General features: G+C 36.1%; 1 protein-coding gene across 14 annotated transcripts in view; it reads left to right on the forward strand.

Annotated features, from left to right (window-relative positions):
* Positions 1-21,758, forward strand: part of CADPS2 (calcium dependent secretion activator 2) — a 243,651-nt gene that overhangs the window by 193,898 nt on the left and 27,995 nt on the right. For 8 of the 14 annotated variants that reach the window (XM_017743771.1, XM_017743768.1, XM_017743779.1 and 5 more), the window contains 6 exons: positions 7,358-7,513; positions 9,663-9,810; positions 10,813-10,827; positions 13,350-13,424; positions 16,670-16,753; positions 16,868-16,900. In XM_017743771.1, the coding sequence (XP_017599260.1) occupies positions 7,358-7,513; positions 9,663-9,810; positions 10,813-10,827; positions 13,350-13,424; positions 16,670-16,753; positions 16,868-16,900 (511 nt within the window). The remainder of the gene's footprint in view (positions 1-7,357; positions 7,514-9,662; positions 9,811-10,812; positions 10,828-13,349; positions 13,425-16,669; positions 16,754-16,867; positions 16,901-21,758) is intronic. The other 6 variants (XM_017743774.1, XM_017743770.1, XM_017743777.1 and 3 more) reach the window with 1 other exon arrangement.

The following is a 21,758-nucleotide window of genomic DNA, read 5'->3' on the forward strand; positions in this document are numbered from 1 at the left end:
AGGAATGATGTTTACTACTCTAAACAACCTAATGACTCTTCTGAATTAATAAGCAGTGGGGAACCTTTAGGATAATTGATTTTACATTGTGGTTTTGTAAAATAAGGCAGCCCATTATATTTTTGCATGGGTTTGATTAGCTCATTTTGTATTGGTTCTGAAAATCATTGATTGCAAATATTGTCATTAGATTAAGTATCCATGTTACAGGAAAATGGTAACATGTTAATAAGTACAAGAATAGAAGTACATCCATTTCTTTGTCTGCTTGAGAAAAAAAAAATATTTCTTTCTGATTTTTGCCCAATATTTCAGTGCTCTTTTCTTAAAAAAAATATAGAGTATATGTACCCTGCTCTGTGGAAAGATTCCCATAGTTACAGGTCAGATTCCTGTGTGAGGACATATTAATATATGTTAGGGAAAGGCTCAAGAAGAACCTTATTTTAGCAAAAGTTATATTGGAAAGCATGAATGAGAAAGATTTCAAAAAACACACATTCAAAACACATAGGTTGATAATATTATTTCAAGACAAGTGTTGTCTTTTCAAGTTTTATGACAGACTCCTAAATAGCATTACATCTATTTCTGCAAGAGTTCATACAATTGTAGAATACCATGTTAAAGGGGACCTCAAGGATCATCTCATCCAACTCTTCCTGGCAAAAGCATGGTCTAGGATGGCCCAGCACCCTGTCCAGACAAATTTTTAAAATGTCCAATGTTGGGAATCCACCATTTCTTCTGGGGGAGATGATTCCAATGGCTGATTGTCCTCATTGTGAAAAATTTCCTATTCTTTCTAATCAGGAACTCCCCAGAAGTAACTCGAACCCATTATCTCTTGTCTTTTCCATGTGACTCCTTGTAAAAAGGGAGTACTATGATTGTTGTTCTGCTGTTAATTCCCCTAAAAAGTGACAGAATTCCTCTTAATCCTTGGCTTTGGTACCTTTTGTGTTTACTATGGTAATGCTAGGTTTCTTCTGATGTGCTTATGTAAGTCATTTCAGCTTTGAACACAAACTAATTGGCTTTCTGCAACTCAAATTCCTTTCTGTTATCCCCAGGTTTTCAAAGGTCACTTTTTTTTTAAAGAATAGCTTTCAGAGTTAAGATTTGCTAATCTTGGAAGTGCTCTTCTTGCAGTCTGATTTTTAGCAGCCTCATCCAGTAAAAATAACTTGTATAGAGGAAAATTCATGTATTTTGAATATTGAATTTATAATTAATACAGATTCTGGTTGGAGGATTATAGTAGTAGATCTTTCCAAAATGAAGGGTTTGGTGAAGCAATGTATTCCTAGACTGTGTTGTCAAAACACGTACAAGTATAGTGAAATTCAGCCATGGGCTCATCCCCCTTGGACACGTTCTTGTATTTAGTTTCATGGTATGTATGAGACAGTATGCATAAAATCCCAAACTAAGCAGGGAGGTTTTCCTAGAATTTGGTGAGCAGTGAGGTTGACATGCTGTAAACACTTGCCAGAAGTAGCTGTCATTCTGCTGCTTTTCAAGAGAAGTGGGGATGAGCAGTGTCTTCACTGCAGCTGTGACCTTTGTAAGGCCATCATGCCCTTTCAGCCACCCCTCACAGCATTCAAGAAGAGGTCTGCCATGGTGCTGGCTCTGGTGGAGGCACCTCTTCATGTTCTTTCCCCAAAACATAGAGCTTTGAGGTTATATTTTATAAAATGTGTATGAATTTACAGTCTCGATTGCAGGTAGCGTTAAGTTAGCTTTGTAACACTCTGGTATTCAGGCACTATTTTAAGAATCAGCCTATCTGCATTCTATGGAAGAGCCAAGTCAATTTTTAGAATAGTCATGTATTTGGGTAAAAAAAAAAAGGCAAAGCCACTTCAAGCCACTTGTTCCTCCTCTCATGCTAAGGAATTTCCGTTTTCCTGCTGGTAACAGTGGCTCAGTTCCTGGCAGAGGAAGTGATTTACTTTCACTATTATGTGAAAGAAAGGAGGAGGGTTTTATTTTCTCCCTCTTCTCCCATCCCATCTTTTTCAGGGAGAACACACTTACTAGTTAAGTTCTTCAACAGGGAGTAGCCCAATACCGGCTAAGCAAAACCTCGAGTTTCCTGACAGTTTTCCCTTTCAGTGTGATGCACACCCCAGCTTAGATGGACTGGAGGGGTACAGTGAGTTACACATATAGTCAGCAGAGGCATCTAAATTCAGGAGCCCAGGTAGACTCCTTCTTTTCACTGACTCCCCCAAGTCTTTCTTTCCCATTTCGCTGTGCTCCCTTCTCCTGGCCACAAAACTGATGATTTGGCAAGAAGATGACAATGTCTGTCACAGAGTTCTGTGGGACTTTCCTCTTTCTCTTTGAAAGTGATGATTTTGGCCAATTAATCATTATCAACCTGAATTACACAATGAAGAATCTAGAGTCAAAAAGAATGAGAATGAGCAGTCTGTGAGCCAACTGCGTTAAAGGTTTGCTGAAGTCATGTGTCTCTTTGATCTGTAATACAAAGAGATTTAATATTTTCCAAACTTTACTAAGGTTTGTGTCCATGCTCTCAAGTTCATGTTTAAGAACCTTCATATTGAATAGAGGCGTTATGTGCCTACCTAAGAACTTTTGCTGAAGAGAAAGAAGTGAAAATATATTCACAGTTGGGCATCCCTTTTTGTGCTTTATTGATGAAAATAGATTTTTCCCATTTTCACTTTAAAGTTGCTACAATTCTCTTGAACATTACTAGCAACAATTGTTTATATTTTTTAATTAATTGTTTCTTTTTTCCTCCTTCATCATATGTGTTGAAGCAGTAAATATAAGCTACTTATAACAGCATTTAGAAAGATCATTGCCTTTTTTCCAGTTCTTTTTGGGCCTTGGAAAGTGAGATATGAAAAGGGAAAATTGTTACGAGGAATAGTCTGTTTTTCTTGATTGGTCCCTGGAGAAGACAACTCAGAGGACACCTTGGCTAGACATGCAGAGCACTGTGAATTACTCTTCCATTTGGCTGAAGATAATCTTAACGAGCAAAAATGTTTGAATATTCTGTAATAGCTTTCAATCAGCCACAACTAGCTTTTCCTTACTTATTCATTAATTCAAATATACTATCTTAAATTGCTCTTCGTATTTTAAATATCATTTTAAGTTAGATTTGTGGGTGATTTTAATTGTTTTTGGTTTAATTTATAGACTGTTCTTTTCAGTGCAGACATGACATAGTGTCACTGACCAGAGATATTGTAGATACAGACCTGAGGTTGTCTGTTGCTATCTGGTGCCAGTCTAAAACATCAGCTTCAGGAAAACTTGAGGCTGGGGAAACCTGGAATAAGATATATTCTTACAGCAGAATAGTCCTGTCTTGTCTTCCACCCAGAAGAGGCAACATCAAAGGAAATGTGTCATTTATGTTGTTCCTGCTATGGCTCAGCTATAATGAGTGATGAGAGAGACAAGGCTGGAGTAGTCACAGTGCTCCAATAGTGATATAAAGGGAGCTGGTGTGAGTGTGTCTGAGCTCTCTGTGTGTTTGTGAGTGCTGAATGAGTCAGGAGGCCATGTTTCATCTCTGTTCTGAGGGGTTGTGTCTGCAGTGCCACATACATTCCTGTCATAGAGCTTACCTCCAGTAAAGTGGTTGGAGACCATGGCCTGCATTTTTAAGGACGGATATTTAAAAGTATAGCCATAAGACTGATGGCATAGTGAAATCTGACTGATATATTTTCAATGGAATAAGGAGTTTTGAATATAGCTTGGTCCTGTTGAGCATTCTGGAAGACAAATGTGTATTGTGGGGCAAATTTCTTTCCTTCCAAACATTTCCAAATGTTTCTTTCCTTCTTACTATGCAGTAAGAACAAAGACTCAAGGAACTTGGTATTTGTTGCTTGATCCTTAGGTTGCCTCACTCCTGAGCTAAGAGAAGTCATGGGGTAGCTCTTTTTCCAATATCTTTGAGGGAATTTACACTAACTGATACTTGAAAAAGTTCTGTTCCATCCTTCCCCCTCATCTGCTGGTGGAAAGTAGAGAGATGGGGCTGAGTGCAACTGATGCTGGAATTACTGAAAATCCTGTTCTGTTGAAGAAATTCTCAATTAACCCTCTGAGCCCTGAACATATATATCTTGAAGCAGCATAAAGAATGTAAAGCTGGAGTTCACAAGCTGGGGGCTCACAAGGGATGTAGAGCTTGTGCTGTGTTTTGTAAGTGGTCCTCACAAAACGCTAGTGGGTAGTATCTCAGTAGTAACTTTAAAAAAATAATAATTGCAGTAATTTGTAAAATGACCATCACTGCCCTTGGTAAATTATAGAAGAAATGAAGCCAGCTGCTTTTGAATCTTTTGGTTGATTGATAATATTCTTAGATATTTAATGTTTATATTTTCATATCCCAAGCCACCCTATGGAGTTTCATATGTAGGCAAGAAATTATTTATTCTGCATCTATTCAGGAGTGATGTGTGGGTATATCTTACAACCAGTGTACTTTATTAGTGGACTGTTTGACTAATTGCTACTTCTTAGGTGCCTGGCAAGCCCAGTGAGAAGCTGCCTCTTTCAGCTGTCAGTGTATAAGAAGTGAATTAAGGCTGCATGCCTAGGAGGCTGCATGCAACTCCTAAATTTGATATGCTGCAGGTTCTTGGAGAAACATTGTCTTGGATCTTTTTTTGCTGTGTTCAGTATGATGCAAGGCATAAAGCCATAAAATAATTTAAAAGTGACCTCTGGAAATACCTGGTCCACTCTCCCAGTCAAAGTGTGACCAAATGCAAAGTTAAGTTCCCATTAGAAAAAATGGGAATTTAACAGGATGTGCATAATATTTGCCTCTTTTAATCACTGGTAACCTTCTCTTACTGCCATAACCCGATTAATAAGAATGGACAACTAGACAGCATCTGAAAGGTTAAATTTTGGCCAGCAAAGAAGTAGAGTTTGTGCTTAATTTTAAAACTGTGGAAACTATTAAATACAGTTTTTAAACAAAGAGTGTCACTTCAGTTTCCTGGTAGAGCAGTTTATTCCCTTCTTTAGACTGAAGTAGCTTTACCATACACATGAAAATAAAAACTTTTCAATAGCCAAGAATGTGTCATGTCCCTTCACAAAAAAAAAAGTGGTTCTGAAGTTACGGATATAGATTCAGGCTTGATTTGAATGTAGGAATTACTCTTGTGCCAGGAGGAGTTAAAATCTGAGTTTAGCTCTTCTTTTGCAGCATTTAGCAAATAAATTAGATATTTGTGTTTGAATGTGTGAACCAGGAACAAACAATTTCTGTTGTAGCACTTTATTTTCTTTCCTTGTCTTATTAATATAATATGTTAATCAAATTCAAGTGTCATTGGACAATGCTGAATAAAAAATTTAAGAATGAAAGCTCAAAATCATATTAAAAGAGAACAAATTAATTAGTGTTTCTCACTGAATTAATTCTTCCATGAACCTGTGCCTGTTATTACATTTATTATAATTGCAAAACTTTATTTGGTAGTCTAATTAAACAAAATTAAGTGGCTACTACAATTTAGTAGTAAACAAAGTAGTAAATGTGTATAAGAATGCATTTATGTTATTATGAATACATTAGTCTTCCTGAATCCTAAAGAATTTCCTTTGGAATTCCATCAGATGAAAAAGAAACAACTATGGGAGAATAAAAAAAGGTTAAATTGTATAATCTGATAATGGAAATGGTTAGTTTTGTTTTTTGAGAAAGTTTGGTTTCTTTTCTAGAAAACATGTGTTTCTATCAACAGTTATATAAATACTGAGGTTGCCCCATTTCTGTCCCCATATGATTTGTCTCATTCTTTTACCCCAATCATCTCAAAAATCAATTTAGTCACTTTTGAATCAGATAAGGTCTATAACAAAGCATCTACAGCTTCACACACTGCCAGTGTACACAGCAGATGCAATGATATCTTCAATATTCGCTTGCCACATAACTTAAAAACCAGTCTAACAGGATTATAAATTTTCCAGAAGTTTTGGTTGTTTTTCTTTCTATTCCTTAATTAAAATTAGTGATGTATGAAAGTGGCTCTGGTGGCATTAAGGCAGTGGAGCAAGGGGCACGTGGGTGTGTCTGGAAGGTGGTGGGTGCAGGTGTGAGACTGAAGCAGTGCTCCTGCTGCATCCCTGCTGCCGCTTCAGAGCCCTGAACGTGAGCTGTGCTTTAATTCACCTCACTGCCCACTGCCTCAGCTAACCCGGTGTGAGCCAGTGGTGGTGCTGCTGTCTGAGGGGTGCATTAGCTGGTCAGATATTAGAGGTCCTTTCTGGTTGCTTCCTTTGGTTTTGAATCTGACCCTCCTCTGTCCTGAGCACATACAGTGCTCACTGATTCCTTCCATGAGAGCTGGGGGTCACGTAACACTTTGATAATTGTGTTCTTTTGTCATGAGGCAGAAGAAACAAAATGATAGTAGTGATGTATTTAAACTATTTGGATCTGAATTGGGACTGTCAGGCTGATTTTTGGTTGATTGTGTCACTCACATCCTGGAATTCAGTGTTGCGTAGTATGCATTGACCTTAAACAGTAATTCAGGCATTGAAGTACAACACGTTGTGTATGTAATTAATGTAATAAATAATAAATGTAATGAATCTGCATTTACAGTGGAAGTGTTAATGAACTTACTGCCAAGTTTAGCTTTAAGTTGTATTTTATCGCAAACAAATGTATTTAAATTTAGCAATCAATTGAAGAATCACTTTGAAACATTATGGATGATCTGAGATGGCACAGAGCCATATTAATCCCCTGGTTTTGTTTGTACACAAGTTTCTTTAAGGAGTTTCTCTTCTCCTTTTTTTTCCGCCCAGATCTGATGCTATCCCCTCAGCTAGAATTCATGAGCATTTATCAAGGGACTATTTGTCTGGTTGTCTCTTTTACAATATTACTACTAGCATCCTCATTTATTTGGTAGACTTATCTACCAGAGTTATGAAGGCAAGAAAATACATGCACAAAGTCTTCAGTATGTTGAAAAGATCCTTACTATTCCTGTACCCTGTATTTTTCCTATCTTGATCTGAAACTTGAGCTACTTCATTTTCCATGCTCCCTAACATCCCATCTACCTCTCTAGCCTGCCATATTTCTCAGTTAATAAACGAGAAATACTTTCCTTTTTCCACCCTAAGGGGAATTATTTTAAGTTTCCCACTACCATTTTCCATTTTTGAAATAAGAGCAACTGTGCTAAAAGAAACAGGGAGGTGAAGGATGTGTGATAAGGAAATCTTATTACCTTAATTATGTGGCAACTGGGTCAGACATCCATACATTTATCTTCTGTTTCTGGGGGGCTTTTTTTTTTGTTGTTTCTTATAGCAATGGATCAGCTACATCCGAAGATCTTTTCTGGAAACTGGATGCTCTGCAGATGTTTGTTTTTGATCTTCACTGGCCAGAACCAGAATTTGCCCACCATTTAGAGCAGAGACTTAAACTCATGGCCACTGACATGATAGAAGCCTGCGTTAAAAGGTATAGTGGAAATGACCACTTAAAAATTGGGAGAGATTTGAAAATTAACACAGGAGGGGTCATGCTGGCTTGCAAAGGTTTATCTATACCAGAGTCCTGTCACAGGAATCAGGGCAACTCTAAAAGAGATCATGAGTTGTGTTTCTTTCCCAGCATCTGGCAATCAGCAATTTGGCAACATCTAGGAAATAGCAAGGAGAATTTCTGTATCTGTTGTGAATAGACCCTTGGAAGTGAATAAACCAAGCTGGGTTTTTTTTCTATTCCATATTTGTGGCAAATATTAACAAAACTCAGAATTCTGCTAGAAGAAAACTTTTTGCACATTTCCCTCCCCCCTTACTACATTATTCTTCATGTTCAGTTAATAATATTATTTTATTTGTCAATTTTAGAACACTGTCCCTAAGAAATATATTACAAACTGTAAAGTGTACAGTATTTCGGCATTTATACAACAAACAGAAGAAGGCTGGCTGAAAATCATCCAACCGAAACTAAGTTTTATAGTGCTAAGCTTCTGGAAATTACAGAAAATATAGTGCTGTTTCTTCTTGAGCTGTATCTTAGCATTGTTGGTATATTCTTTTAAATTTAATACAGGTGATCTGAAAAGATCTCTGCTATAGCTTTCAGTAAATATCACTGAGTTTAGAAGAAGTATCTGTATGTCTAGAAAATTTACGGAGACCTACAATTAGGTGCTTCAGAAAGCTTAATCTGGATGCATTAAAACACAGATTTAAAAAAAAATAATAGAATAGGGGAAAATAAATTTTGTAATTTCATTGTGTTAATCATAAAATTTACAATACTGATAAGTAAGTCTAAAGAAACAGAGAACCTTTATAGATGGCACAGTGTTGCATTACTTTTTCTAAACACAGTAGGAAAAAGGACAGTCTCAGGCTTACAGTATGAGCCTGTTGCTAGAGCTGCAGAAATCATTATTAAAAAACCAGAAACATTTAAAAGAACATTTCTATTTGATTATGAAAGGGGAATGATACAGGGAATGGAATAAAAGTTAAAGTTCTAACAAAGAAAGATAGGAAACTCTAACATTAAAGCAATCCATCTAAAGAATTTGGCGTAGAAGCTCAGTCAGTTATGGTTATCTAAGAAATCTTAGAAAAATGGTGAAATGTTAAAGGGCTGGAAGATTATTAGTATAATCTTAGTCTAAAAAAACCATAGACGGAGTAGCAAAGAGATTCAGTGTTAATAATACGTGGATTATATTGATTTTGAGCCTAAAAAAAATCTTTACAGTCTTATCAACAGGACTATAAAATATTTTAATATTTTAGACAATATATAACATACCAATTTTAATACACTAATGATGTTTTAGTGTGGTCAAAGATACTGTATGTCAGGTAATAAAGATTAGAGTAGCAACTCAGAAAAAAATGATGGAATTCTTCTGTTACAGCTCCTCTTGTGATATTTATATGATCTTAAGAATTTTTAAAATGGAAAATAGGATTCTTCTGTTCCCATCTTCTAAAAATACTGTTGAATTTCTGGTACCCACATTTAAGAATAATGATGGAAATAAAATATTTTTATGGTTAGGTATGCTGAATTATAGTTTATTTCAGTGACATTGCTCGTTATTTACACTGATGTGAGAAGAAAATAGGGTGTTTATGTTATGTGTCTCCTGATATGTCTTAATTTTCAACATACATATTAATATTTTCTTAATAGTAAACTCATTTTCTTTATTAAAATTCTATTTCCATTAAAGCCAGAAGATGACTTTTTCATTATATTTCTTAGAAGTAAGCATTTTATACAATAAACTGCATTTTAGCATAAAAAATCTGGAAAATGAGGGGTATTTTCATTGCTTTAAATTGTTCTCAGTCATCACACAAGGAAACATATTGTTATCTAGAAAGCAAGAAGATAATACTTTTATTGTTCAACTGAATTCACTGAAGAAGGACAGAACCTTGAAACCATCAATGCAATTGTTTATTGAAAGGTTGATCTTCTGGATTTACAGAATTTTAATTCTAAAATGTTCTCGTGCATAGGTACATTGTTAAGCCAACATGTTCAGTAAGATTCATACACGTTTACAGTGGTTGTTCAGAATTATCAGAGATACTCATATTACAAATTGTGTCTTAATAAACAGAACAAGAATTGCATTTGAAGTAAAGCTGCAAAAGATAAACAAATCAACAGACTTGCGTATCCCTTCTTCTCTGTGTACAATGTTTAACGTCTTAGTTGACGCCAAAAAGCAGACAGCTAAACTCTGCATACTGGATGCGGGGCAAGAGGTAAGTGGAATTTAGTATGTTTAATTCCTGTGTTTGGTTGATCTGAAACATCTCACACTGCAGACTGTCCTTGGATTTATTTCAAACTAAACTGAGATGTGTCACATAGCTCTGTTTGGACAGAAGTGTGCATCAGCTCATCCCTAAAAGTGTCATGCAAGACACAACCCCTCATCTTCCACCAGAGAACACACAGAGTGCTTCTGTAATTTGTTTGCTTTGACCTGTGAGTCTGTTGAACATTCAGAGGATTTCTTGACTCACAACCCCTCCAGGAATTTCTCTCGGGTTGCAACAGGAAAAGAGCCCACTTCAGAACTCTTTTGTAATAGTAAAATACAGCCAAAATATTGTGCTTTGCAGACAGGTTTTAAATGAGTACGGTTTGGTTTTAAATGGGTTATAGACACAGCATTCATGCCTAGGAATATGCTGAAAATAGAGGAAAGAAAGAATCAGGTAATTTAATGGGGGTTTTTTATTTGGTCTCCAAGGACAGGGACCATTTTGGCAGTAGTCTGCTGCCAGATACTCCACAGTGGAGCACTGATGTGCTTTTGAAGGATATGTAAACTTCACTGACTTCTGTTGTCACTCTCAGAAGGAATAATCTGTGAAATTAAAAGGGTATGCTATGTAGATTGGTGAGACCACCAGCAAAAAATTAAAACTGTTCTTTCTGTGCTAATGCAATAGCAAGTAATTTGGTTTGTAATTTTTTTGATTTGGTTTTGGAGAGATGGTAAAAACGTTTTTCAGAATTTGGCAATAGAAAATGTATGTCTGCTTTAGGCACCTTCACAATTACATTTTTTGGGCATATTTTTCTCAGTTGATCTTTGCATTTCTATACTGTGTTCTTCATTTCATTGACTGATGTTTTCAAGTTAGCATGTTCAATGTAATTGTCTTTTTTTTTCTAATTCAATGAGACATTCATCATTTTCCTGTTATACCCTGTCGTCTTTATTTTTCCTTTTGATTTTCCGTGACATGAACCAGTTTGCTAGTCAATGGGTAAGTGTCTTTTCATTGTTTTTTAATTTATATCTTTTTTGTTTAATATTAACAGCTACTTTTTATTTTAAATGGTAATATTGCTTTTCATGTTAATTTGCTAGCCAGGCCCTCAAAATTCATTTACAGTCTGACCGTGCAACAAACTGATCATCAGCTTTTCAGTTCTTTCCTTGTTCACCCTCCAAGATGATTCCAGATGAAGTCTTCACTTTTCTGCTTTTCATACCCAGTGTCCTGTCTTACCAGGTCCCAAAGTTTTGAATTCTTTCACCTCTCAGTAAGGCTCATCAGAAGTAAACCACAGCTAGAAACTCTTTGTCTGAGCTGATGCTGCCATTTCACCTTTCATGTGTGTGCAGGCAGTAACTTGCAAACACACACTTGCACATGCTGCTTTGGAGACAGGCAATATCAGTACCTCTAGTGACCTGCAGACAGATGGCATAACCCCCTTCTCCAGGATATGCCATTCTTCCTGCCTGCTCTGGATTATCCCCCTGCACTGTCTGCCTGTCCACTAGGAGCCAAAGTTTAGCCACGTTCTTAAAGCCTGGAGTCAAATCATCTTCCACGAAGATCTGAAGTTTTGTTTTGCTGAGGATTACTGTTTTAGTGGAAGTTAGCACTGGAGAGGAGTGGGTTAGAATATTTATGATCTCATGGTTTTCAAAATAAATCATGAAAAAAAAATCAGATTAGTGTAATTTAAAAATTATTTCTAAAGAAATGTCATGATTTTGGAACCTTGTGGTTTTTGAAAAGCTTGGTTCAGTTCTTTTTATTCCTTGTTCAGAAGTGAAGTTACTGTTTATACTTCAATTCTACAAAATTGTATTTGCTTTGTTGTGAGAAAAAAAAGAGAAAAAAATAGAAGAAAAAAACCAAAAAATATAGGAACTGATCTTACATACATAAATCCATTAATTTAATGTACTGTGGAGATAAAGCTGCAGACACTTTCTGGGAGAGACAACTGTTTTTCATAGATCATAGGAGTATGTATAGTTTCGTCATTCATCAGTGGGAGAATAACTGTTTATAGTTTCCAGAGAGTAAGAAACCATTGCCTTGTGAAGACTTGTAAGCAACAGATATCACACACTCTTTGGGGTGATTAGACTCCTTAGCAGATCAAGACAATATTATATTGGTCAAGACATTAATGTGGTTGGAATATAATATATATGAAAATGTAGAAAGTTCTTTGATGTATTTCTAATATGCTCTTTTACTGTTCCAGTGTGATCACAGTTGTTTGCCTGAGTTGTGTATTTACATTTTCCAAGTGTTTTTAAACTTTAAAAGAAATAAAAAGCAAAAATTAACGTTTGGTGTTGGTACCTGTAGCAGACACGTATATGTGAACAAACACGTCTCATGGTTTTATTTTCTCTTAATTTAAACCCAAGTTCAATACCTGTGCTCTTTAGAAAACCATTCCTAAAAATATTCAGCATATCAGATTTAATGTTTTGGTTTGTATGGCAACTCTGAAATGGATGAAAAATAGCCTTTAAAAACTTAGGACTCTGAAAACTATTCAGGTGGCAGCTGCTAAGTTAGGCTAATGTTTACACTGACCTCAGTACTTTTACTCCAAGCATTATACTGTTAGCTGTTCCAAGTAGTCTTGAACTAGGAAGATAGGGTTAGTCTTTACAAGTCACATTTTCTGTGAAGTGGCTATCGGGGACAGTCTTTGCTGTCACATAAATGTTTCTAAAGGAAGAATTACTGTTTAAATTGATGTGCCTCATTGACAGAATGGGATCCCTAGTTCCTATTAATTTCAGAAGGGAACTCAGTAGGATTATCTAAAAGTCTTTCAGATTTATTTTAAAAGCATTTACTTAAAGGTACCTTCTTTATGAAAAAACTGAAGAAAAAGTCTATGGAGAATGAAGTCTGTTTTATTATGCCTACTATGGCCTATTAATTTGTTACCATCTATTCTGCTTTGTTGATGAAATTTTAATTTTGCCCTCGCTTGAGCATATTGTAAGATTTGTATAAACTGAAGCTCACTGTGCTAACCAAAAGGCTCTTTCAGGATGAACAATTGGAGCTCATTTTATTTCTAGAGGACATTTAAAATAACTTATGAATGAGAGTTGTCAGACATGAAATGCTGTATTAATTAAATCTTATTCTAGTCTTTTTGCTTCTCCAGCTAAACCAACCCTTTAGAAAAAAATACATGGCCACCTTAATTATATAGGAGAAGACAAAAAGTATCCTTCACATTCCTTCGCCTGAATAAGTATAGGAACTCAATTCATCTAAATAATAACCCCATTAGCTGCTTAACTCAACAGTGTACATGGGAAAATTTTCAACACAGAATGTAAGAAACTGTTGATTGGGTGGATCATTTTCAAGGGTTTGTTCTTCTGATGTTCAAAATGATAATTTTAAGTAAATCTGATCTGGCAGGGTTATCAGCTTTGCACCATTTATGACTTACGACAAAAGTGTGTGTTCATATACATGCTAATGCTTTTTTATCTCTTGAAATACAGCAACAATACCATTCAAAAATAGATGACTTGATTGAAGAAACTGTTAAAGAAATTATTTCACTTCTTGTTTCAAAGGTAAAATTATTTACATTTTAATTTCTAATACAGCAGAAAATGGTTGAACTTTGGAGATGTCTTCAAATATCACACAGTTTTTCTATACACAGGAAAATTGTGGAGGACAACATGATTTGTAAACACAACTTGTGCAAATAGTACTGAATTTACAAAATTAAATTTTATAACAATTGAGTGAACAATTTCTATGCAATCTACTACTGAGATAAGGTTGCACTCTTTTTCTTTTGTAGATATGAAATGCTAGCAGCTATTAGAACTGGTAGGACTAAATTTTGTCAATATTGTCTCACATAATACCATGTGTTATTTTTTTTAAGTTTCTTACATGAGAACTTTCTTCCTATCACTTAGTATTTAAATTTTGTATTTAGAGGTGGACAATATCCAGAGTTTCAGTTAGTTTAACTTTTTAATGATAATTTTGTCCACAAACTGTTTAATTAAAAATGTTTTATAAGTTGTTGTTTCTTAAAATTGATTTTGTAGGCTTTTATATTTAAAAAGAAAATGTTTTGACATGATATAAGGACTTGGAGAATAAGTGAAGAAAACTTTGTCGTCTTGTCTTTCTGTAGCACCTCTACTCCAGTAAAAGTCTTAAGGTTTCCATCCCCAATGGTTTGAAGAACACAGAAAATAATGACAGAAAAGAAAGATTTTATAAGAAGTTTTGTTATCTATGCATGGCAAACTACCCAGAAATACCTGTTTTTCAAAGTAGGATAAATGAGCCATATATTTACAATTTGTGAGTTAGTGACAAAAAGTAAGACTCAGGTCATATTTTCATCATGCCTTCATTTTTGCTTGTCGTGGCTTGCTGGGGGGGTTGGGGGGTGGGAATCTGCTTTTGGATTGGCACCCATCAGTTGAAGAGGAAGGCTTTGTAGGATCATTACAGAAGTTTAAACAAAATGAGTCCATTTATTAATAACTGTGTAGAAAGCACACATTTTTGGTCTAAAGGGAAGTTTTGACATAAACATAGCTACAAGCAATTCAGCTCAACAGTTTCAAGTTTTACATGTTGCCTACCATGGCTCCAGTTTATGGTTTTAATGTTATTGGAAAGGAAGAGGAAGAAAGCGAAATTTAATCAGAACAAATCATACTATTAAAGGTTAAACTTTTTGATTTTTTTTTTCTTAGTATCTGAGATTATAAAAAAGGAAGAAAATAGTCATATTCCTTCTGGATTTATGTACAAGAAATTTTAGAGACAATTGCTGTCAATACAGAGGGATTTGCATTATTAGTTATCACAGTAACAACAGAGATTGAAATCTCAACATAGGAAGCAAATATTCCATGTCCTTGGCTGATCACTGGAAGCTTAACCAGTGTCTCCTCACTTGAGACGTGAAATACCAGTGACATCCTGATTCTGAGGTACAGAGGAAGGCTAATGTTTAACTCTTGGTTTCAGCCAAGAAAAAAGCCCTTCAGTGTGCATGATAGCCATATGCATTCATCTTTTGCATCTAATGTATTTTCATAATTTTTTAGCCTTTACCTCTGTATGTCTCCTTTGTGTCCAAGTGGAATAAGCATTTCAGTCATTGTTTTTAGCTGCGTACCAGTCTAAAGCATTTAAAAAATCACAGGAATAGCACAAAACATTGAAACAAAGCACAGTGTGTGTCAGGGTAACCAATTCATAGAATGTGAGGTATGCGCAGAAATGCTCTTAGAGTTTCACAAGTCCATACACTGACATCTCGGAAAACAAGTTTCCAGCTACATAACTTAGCCTTTTGTTTAAACAGACATCCTTGACACTGAAGTGTTTTGCTCTCTGTTATTTTGTGTCCCACTTGTGTCAGATTCATATGTTGGCACTGTGGACACCATGTTGTTTATGAGATCAGCCTTTTCCATAGTAGACCTTTGCACAATAAAGTTGAACACTTTTCTGCAGAAAGAATCCTTGTCAATAAGATAAAATGACTTAAAGTATGAACAGCAGCTTCTTACAGGAATGCAACTGCAAAGCAGAGAGCTGGTATTTGGTCTAATAAAGGGGGTGCAGAAACAACTGCCACTCTCTTTTGTGATGTGGATTTATTTTTTGATTGGCGCCTATGTGCCGGTGTCTTAATTAATCACTGTAAATATGACAGGTTAGATTGATAAATGACAAATGTAGGTTTGCACTTGCTCCTGCTCCTTGAACTGTTAAAAGCAGGGCTTATTGCAAAGTGATGATCTCAGTTCCTCTGGAGGTGACACTGTTGTGACACTGTTACAGGGCCCATTAACAGCATGCCAGATGGAATTTTGTTCTGTCCTCACACTCATAAAATGATACTCTTAGTTGTGGGAATGACTGTGTTGGGAGCAAGGGATGACTTTTAAAACAATCTTTATATAAAGTGGAGCGCAATTTATATGTGTAAAATAAATGTGCATGAATACAATGGCTGACAGGTATTTTATGTTATATACTGTGAATTACTTGAGGAACATCACAGAGGGATGTGAGAAGGGAATTTGCTTTAAGGCAAATTTGGGGGAGTTCAAACATTAAAGCTGTATGTAATGCTGTTAATAAGATTTTTTATTTTGGTCAGAAAGAAATTTTGGCAAAAACACCTATTCATTCCTCTTACTAAGGAGTCACACTACTCAGAGAATAGCAGGTGAAAGTACAGGGGAGAGAAACCACACCACAGCAGAGACTTCGGGCATACATTTTCTTGCCTCCTTCTTGGCCATGTTGCAGCTCAACAGCTCATGCTGCTGACAGAAAACCAGTGCTATTACACTTTCAGGGGAAATCAGAGCTGGTTTTCTATTTAATAGCAAAGATAAGAGAAACATGATATCAAGGTAACCACCTTTAGCAACTGTGCTCCATCATCTTTGAAGCTGTGGTCCTAGAAAGCAGCATGTGATTTCTACCCAAAATACCTGCTGGGTACACACACTGCTATATTCAACCACTTTCTAGAGGCAGCAATGTTGTGTTGGAAGCAGGCCCACCTCAGGAGAAACTCTGCATTGGGTTTCTATTTCTACAGTGGCTCAGCAGTTTCCATCTGCTTGATCAATAAGTGAAGCTGCAAAAAGAAGGTTGTCTTTGATTTCAGCACTTCGTGAGATGGAGAAAGTGGTCAGATTTAGAGTTCATGTTGCCCTGCTGATCAATACAAATATGAGAAAGAAAAATTCACATTCTCATTCCAAATATTTAGTTTTAACACTGTGCATTTAGATTTTTCTCTGTGCTTTTCCTCCAGGTTGTTTCAGTGTTAGAAGGTGTGCTGTCTAAATTGTCAAGATATGATGAAGGTACTTTCTTCTCATCATTAGTTTCGTTCACTGTAAGTGTTTGGATTCTCAAGGGTTCTGTTCTTCTTTCTGTGCATAATTCTGAAATTATGTGCAATTTGTAGTAATAAGTACTTACTGTGTGTTTTATGCTTAATTTTCTAAAGGTAAAAGCAGCTGCCAAATATGTTGATGTTCCGGTAAGTATAACCCTTTTAGATTTATTTATTTTAGTGTTCATAATAATTCAGAAATTAGGGGGGCTTTAGCTCACTTTTTTATTGTTGACATTTTGCTTTCCTACAGAGATTCGTTATAGCTTTACATAGAATATTTAAACAGACACTACAACCTTGAGAGGACATTTCATTTCCCTTGTGCAAAACTCTCAAAGCAAACCATGGAAAGCGTATTCTCAATGCACTTTTTCAGTTGTGGAAGAGTGAGGATTGTAACTTAAATACTCTTTTTGTGGGGGTCTTTCCATAATTTGGATAAATTGTTCAAATGTGCAGTATTGGCAACAAGTAAAAGATTCATACTTGAATATCCATTATTTCTTGAGTTCTTATTTCAGGACTCGACTTTGCTTATTTAACCCCTTGCTTGCTCAATTTCCATTTGATTTACCATTGCTTGTGCAGTGTTTGTGTGCTATAAGTAAAAAATAAAGGGGTAACTGTTGGAGTTCTTTTATACATAAAGTCAAAATTCAGCTGTTAAAATATTTTTATTTGAGTATGATAGTAGAATATCTTTTCTTTAAATAAGCGAAGAAGAAGTTGCGTAATATTGTCATTTTCACTGTCAATATCCCTTGTTCTCTCATAAGTCTGCATTCTCATCCCTTTTTAATGCAGTTCTAAAAAAGTCTTATTTTCCAAGCATAGCAAAAAAAGACCACAATTACTACGTACGTGAAAATTACTATGTAAATGAAAAATATTAAATTAAAATACAGATGAATGCCACATATGCTAAACTGTGTGGTGGCCAGCAAAACCTTCAGCAGTTCTATCCTGAAAAATACAAGCTTAAATGATTTTTTTTTCTTCAATCTGTGCATGTTAAATTAAAGGAAAAACTTCTGTTTCTGGAATTCATTTTGCTGTCTATATTTGTGTTATTCATAATTGTGATATTTCTGTTGTTTTCAGATGATGTTTTCAGACTTTTTTCTTATTTTGTTGCCTGGATTTTTTTTACCTTTATAAGTGCTCTTTTGTTTTATAAAAAAAGAAAAAAGTAGGCTCAATCTTTCATTCAAAGGAATGACCTCGTATCAAATCCAGTTAATTTGATTTACCTCTTGTTAATCTATTGTGCTGTAGAGCAGCCACAAAAGGTCCTTGGTGAGGCACTTAAGACCCAAAGGCCTAAAGAAAAAATTAGTGGACAAACTAGAAATTCATTGACTTCTTTCAGGTAATATGGAAAACTCTCCAAATTACATAGGATATGTGTGAGGAGGAGACATCAAAGTCTTTTACTATTGGCCTGGATACATTGATGTTGAAGTTCACAATAAAAATGAGACTGAAACCTTTGCCACAAGTTCGGGGGAATACTGCAAATTGGGTCACACAGGGATGCACTTACTGTTCCAGAGAAAGAGGGAGGCAGAGCAGGGAGATGGTTGCTGGAGTCCCACTGCCCTTCTCACATTCACTGAATGATGGTGCTTGGCTTGAAGAAAGGACCAAATTATAGACAGGCTGTCAGGATCCTTGCATTATTATCCTGTCTCCACTTTGCAGCTTTCTCACACACCTTTCTCACAGCCCAACATTTAAACTGGACTGTAGGGCCACAACTATAAACTACAAATGTAAACTGTACTTGAGAGAGGCTGTGGATCTGACCAGACAAAGGTTTTCCAAATTCTGTAGGGCTTTTTACCTGGATTGAAAGGTTTTCATTTGCGGGGATTTGATTTTGCTTCTTCACATTCTTTCTCTTGTGAAGATGCAGTTGAGGCCAAGAAGTGGACAAACTAGAAATTCATTGACTTCTTTCAGGTAATATGGAAAATCTACTATCATACTCTAATAAAAATATTTTTCTGCCCTTACTGTCACAACTGACAGCAGCTGTCCAGTCTGAATATGCCCTGACATCACAGTCAGGTTAAAGTGAAAACTTCCAGCTGCAAGAGGAGGCTGAAAGTCCTCACATCACAAGGTCATCACCTTAGCTCACAGCTGAAGTGAGAAGTGGAGTGAGGGGCAGCACACAGGGAGGAATGTACATTGAGCTCTTGGTAGTGTGATGGTAACCTAGCAAGCCTGCAATGAAGCTAATTAAATGCCTTGTGGTTTTATTTTGACCTAATATGTTACAAAATCTCTTCTTGTCCTGCCTTTCCATATAGCTGCATATGTGAAAGTTACTTAAAAGTGACCACAGTCAGCTCTTTCTTTTGATGTAGTTACAAATATGTGCAGACTTGCAGTGTGTTAGACAATGGCATTCTGCCCCTGTGACCCACCTCCATCTGAATGAGATCACTCGGTGCATCTAGGGGAGAAGGAGGGGCAGGGAGTTTGGGGGTGTTTTTTTGAGTGTGTGGATTTGACAGAGTTTTTGATCTTTGATTACCAGGATTTGGGAAACAGTGAAAAATATGCTGGATGCTAGTGAAATAAAAATAACTAGACAAAAAATATGTTAGAAGAAAATGAAGGTAGTACTGAGCAAAATGTTTCAGAGAGAGGATAAGAGGTAAAGGAGATAAAAAAGTTAAATAAAAGATAAATAAAAATAGTAAATTATTCAAAAAGAAGGAAGACATTCCTGGATGATTCTTGGTCATTTTGAGGAAAGGGTTAATTCTATTAATATTGAGAAAGGGTTTAGACAATAAATAGTTGGACATGAAGGTGCACACTCTCTAGACTGCATCCCTCCGTTTCTCAGGACCAGGGTGGGAAAGATAGACACAGACTTGTGGTCCGTTTAGCAGATAGATTAGTAAAAGTGCTACCTATCTTTGCTGTGTACCCTTCCATTCATTAATCTTGCCAGAGAATTATGATTAATTACATCCAAAAGAAGAAAAAAAAAAAGGTGGTTTTGTGGATTTTTTGACTGTTTAAGAAAACATGCAACATAACCCTTAATTTTTCAGAATGCCCTTTAAGAAGTGGGACGTATGCAGTCCCAAGGAGCTCTCATTGTTTTCCCCAACTATGCAAGACTACCCAGACTAAGAAGAATAACAATGATGTCTTGTGATTTCCTAAAAATAATACTGAAAAAATCTAGTTGCTGTTATGCTCTTCTTATTGGTAATTGTCACGGTACACAAGGCTCTGCAGTGGAAAAAAATGTGGCTGATGTGCACGTAAAAGAAACCAAATGTTTGAGGAAAATAACATAAATGTTACAAGTAGTGCATGGAGGATGACATTGGTTCTCTTCTTAAAGCTGTTTTGATAACTGGGAATGCAGAAGCTGATTTGAATACACAGCTCATCCAAATCCACTATAACCCTTCAGTAGTTTCTCTTAAAGTCCATGCAATCTATAGGAGATGTAGAAGTACAGACTAATATTTTTCCTTTTTTTTAATATTCTGTTCACAAAGCAAGTTAATTAATGAGAATAGGGAAAAAATGCAGTAAAATTGAGGTAAAAAAAAGTATGTTGTTAATCTCAAATGATTATTATTCCTTAATCATGTAGATAATTTCATTGTGTTCAATTTCTCATCATGTAAGTCAGTTTTGCATACAAATAATTGTGTCTTTAGCTGGTCATTTCTACACACATTTGCTGCATTGACAAATACAACCAGAGCAATTACTCATACAAATTGAGCATCCAGTTACATGCTTATGTATATACTGCTTTTTGTTCAGAAAGGTATGTTTAAATCCCTTTGTAGGAGCCGGTAATCTATGCCAGTTACTTAAAGGGCACAGAAGGAACCTAATCCTCCCTCTCTTCATATGGGCCACCTGTCATACCAAGTGCAGAGAGGCCATTTGAAGGAGCCAGGGCTGACAGCAGTGCACAGCTCGCACAATGCCAGCCCTCTTGCTCCACTCTTGCCTTTATGTGGGGATCAAAGGTATGAAAAGGGGCCTCACACATGTGCCAGCATTTGACTTATGGGGTCTTGTAGAGGCCAAAGAAGGAACTCTGCCTCCTACCAGGCAGATGCACATGGGGACCTTCCAGATACCTTCATTTTCAAATATCACACTTGTACGGCATGGCCTCATTTAGCTGGTTTTAAGAAGCGAAAGTCTTTTTGAGGGAAATAAGTGTTTATTCGGGTGTGGCCATACTGTACTAGTCATTTTTAAGCTGTATTTGCTTGGAGAACTCTATTTAGAAATAAAGACCACAGATGAGTCATTATCCTTATGCTTAGGGCTTCTCTTGGCTTCCTCCTCCTCAGTATACCCCGACCTGGGAACTGGCCCTTCTGTTTTCTGATCTGTGAAAACAAGCTATTGTAGAATTGGAGGGAAATCCTTGCAGCATCTGTTGTAAGTCAGCAGTATATTTGATACCTCTTAAACAGCAATCAGAAGGATGACTATTAATGAGTAGGAAAGCTAAAATAACATAGTAAAATACAACTTTTGGTGGCAGGGGGGGAAACATATTCTAATACCCAAATGTGTCATAGGGGCTGTGGTATCTTTTGAAGACCTTTTGCACTAAAAATCAAAATCCTGGTGCAGACATTTGCATGCCTGTGTTGCCCCATGAATGTAATGAAACTATATGTGTATGAAAAGATGTTTGTGTAAATGCTTGCAGAGTGATAGTTTAAATTTTCCATGACACTTCTCAAAATACAGACATTTCCTCTTTGCCAAAGTTCCTTTTTCTTTTCAAGGTGTTTTTGAGAGAGAGGAAAATGCGTTGCATTTTTTCATTTAAACAAAACAATTTCTTTCGTAACCACGTGAAATTAAAATGTTACCTTTATAATAGACTGATTATGCAAATTGTGCACCTTCCTGCCTAGCTTATGTATTTAATTTTGTAAGAAATGAAGGGGATGACGATCTAGCCATGAATACTGGTAGTTTTTATTCCAAA

The sequence above is a fragment of the Corvus brachyrhynchos genome, unplaced genomic scaffold (assembly GCF_000691975.1).
Source record: "Corvus brachyrhynchos isolate BGI_N302 unplaced genomic scaffold, ASM69197v1 scaffold29, whole genome shotgun sequence".
Lineage (NCBI taxonomy): Eukaryota > Metazoa > Chordata > Aves > Passeriformes > Corvidae > Corvus > Corvus brachyrhynchos.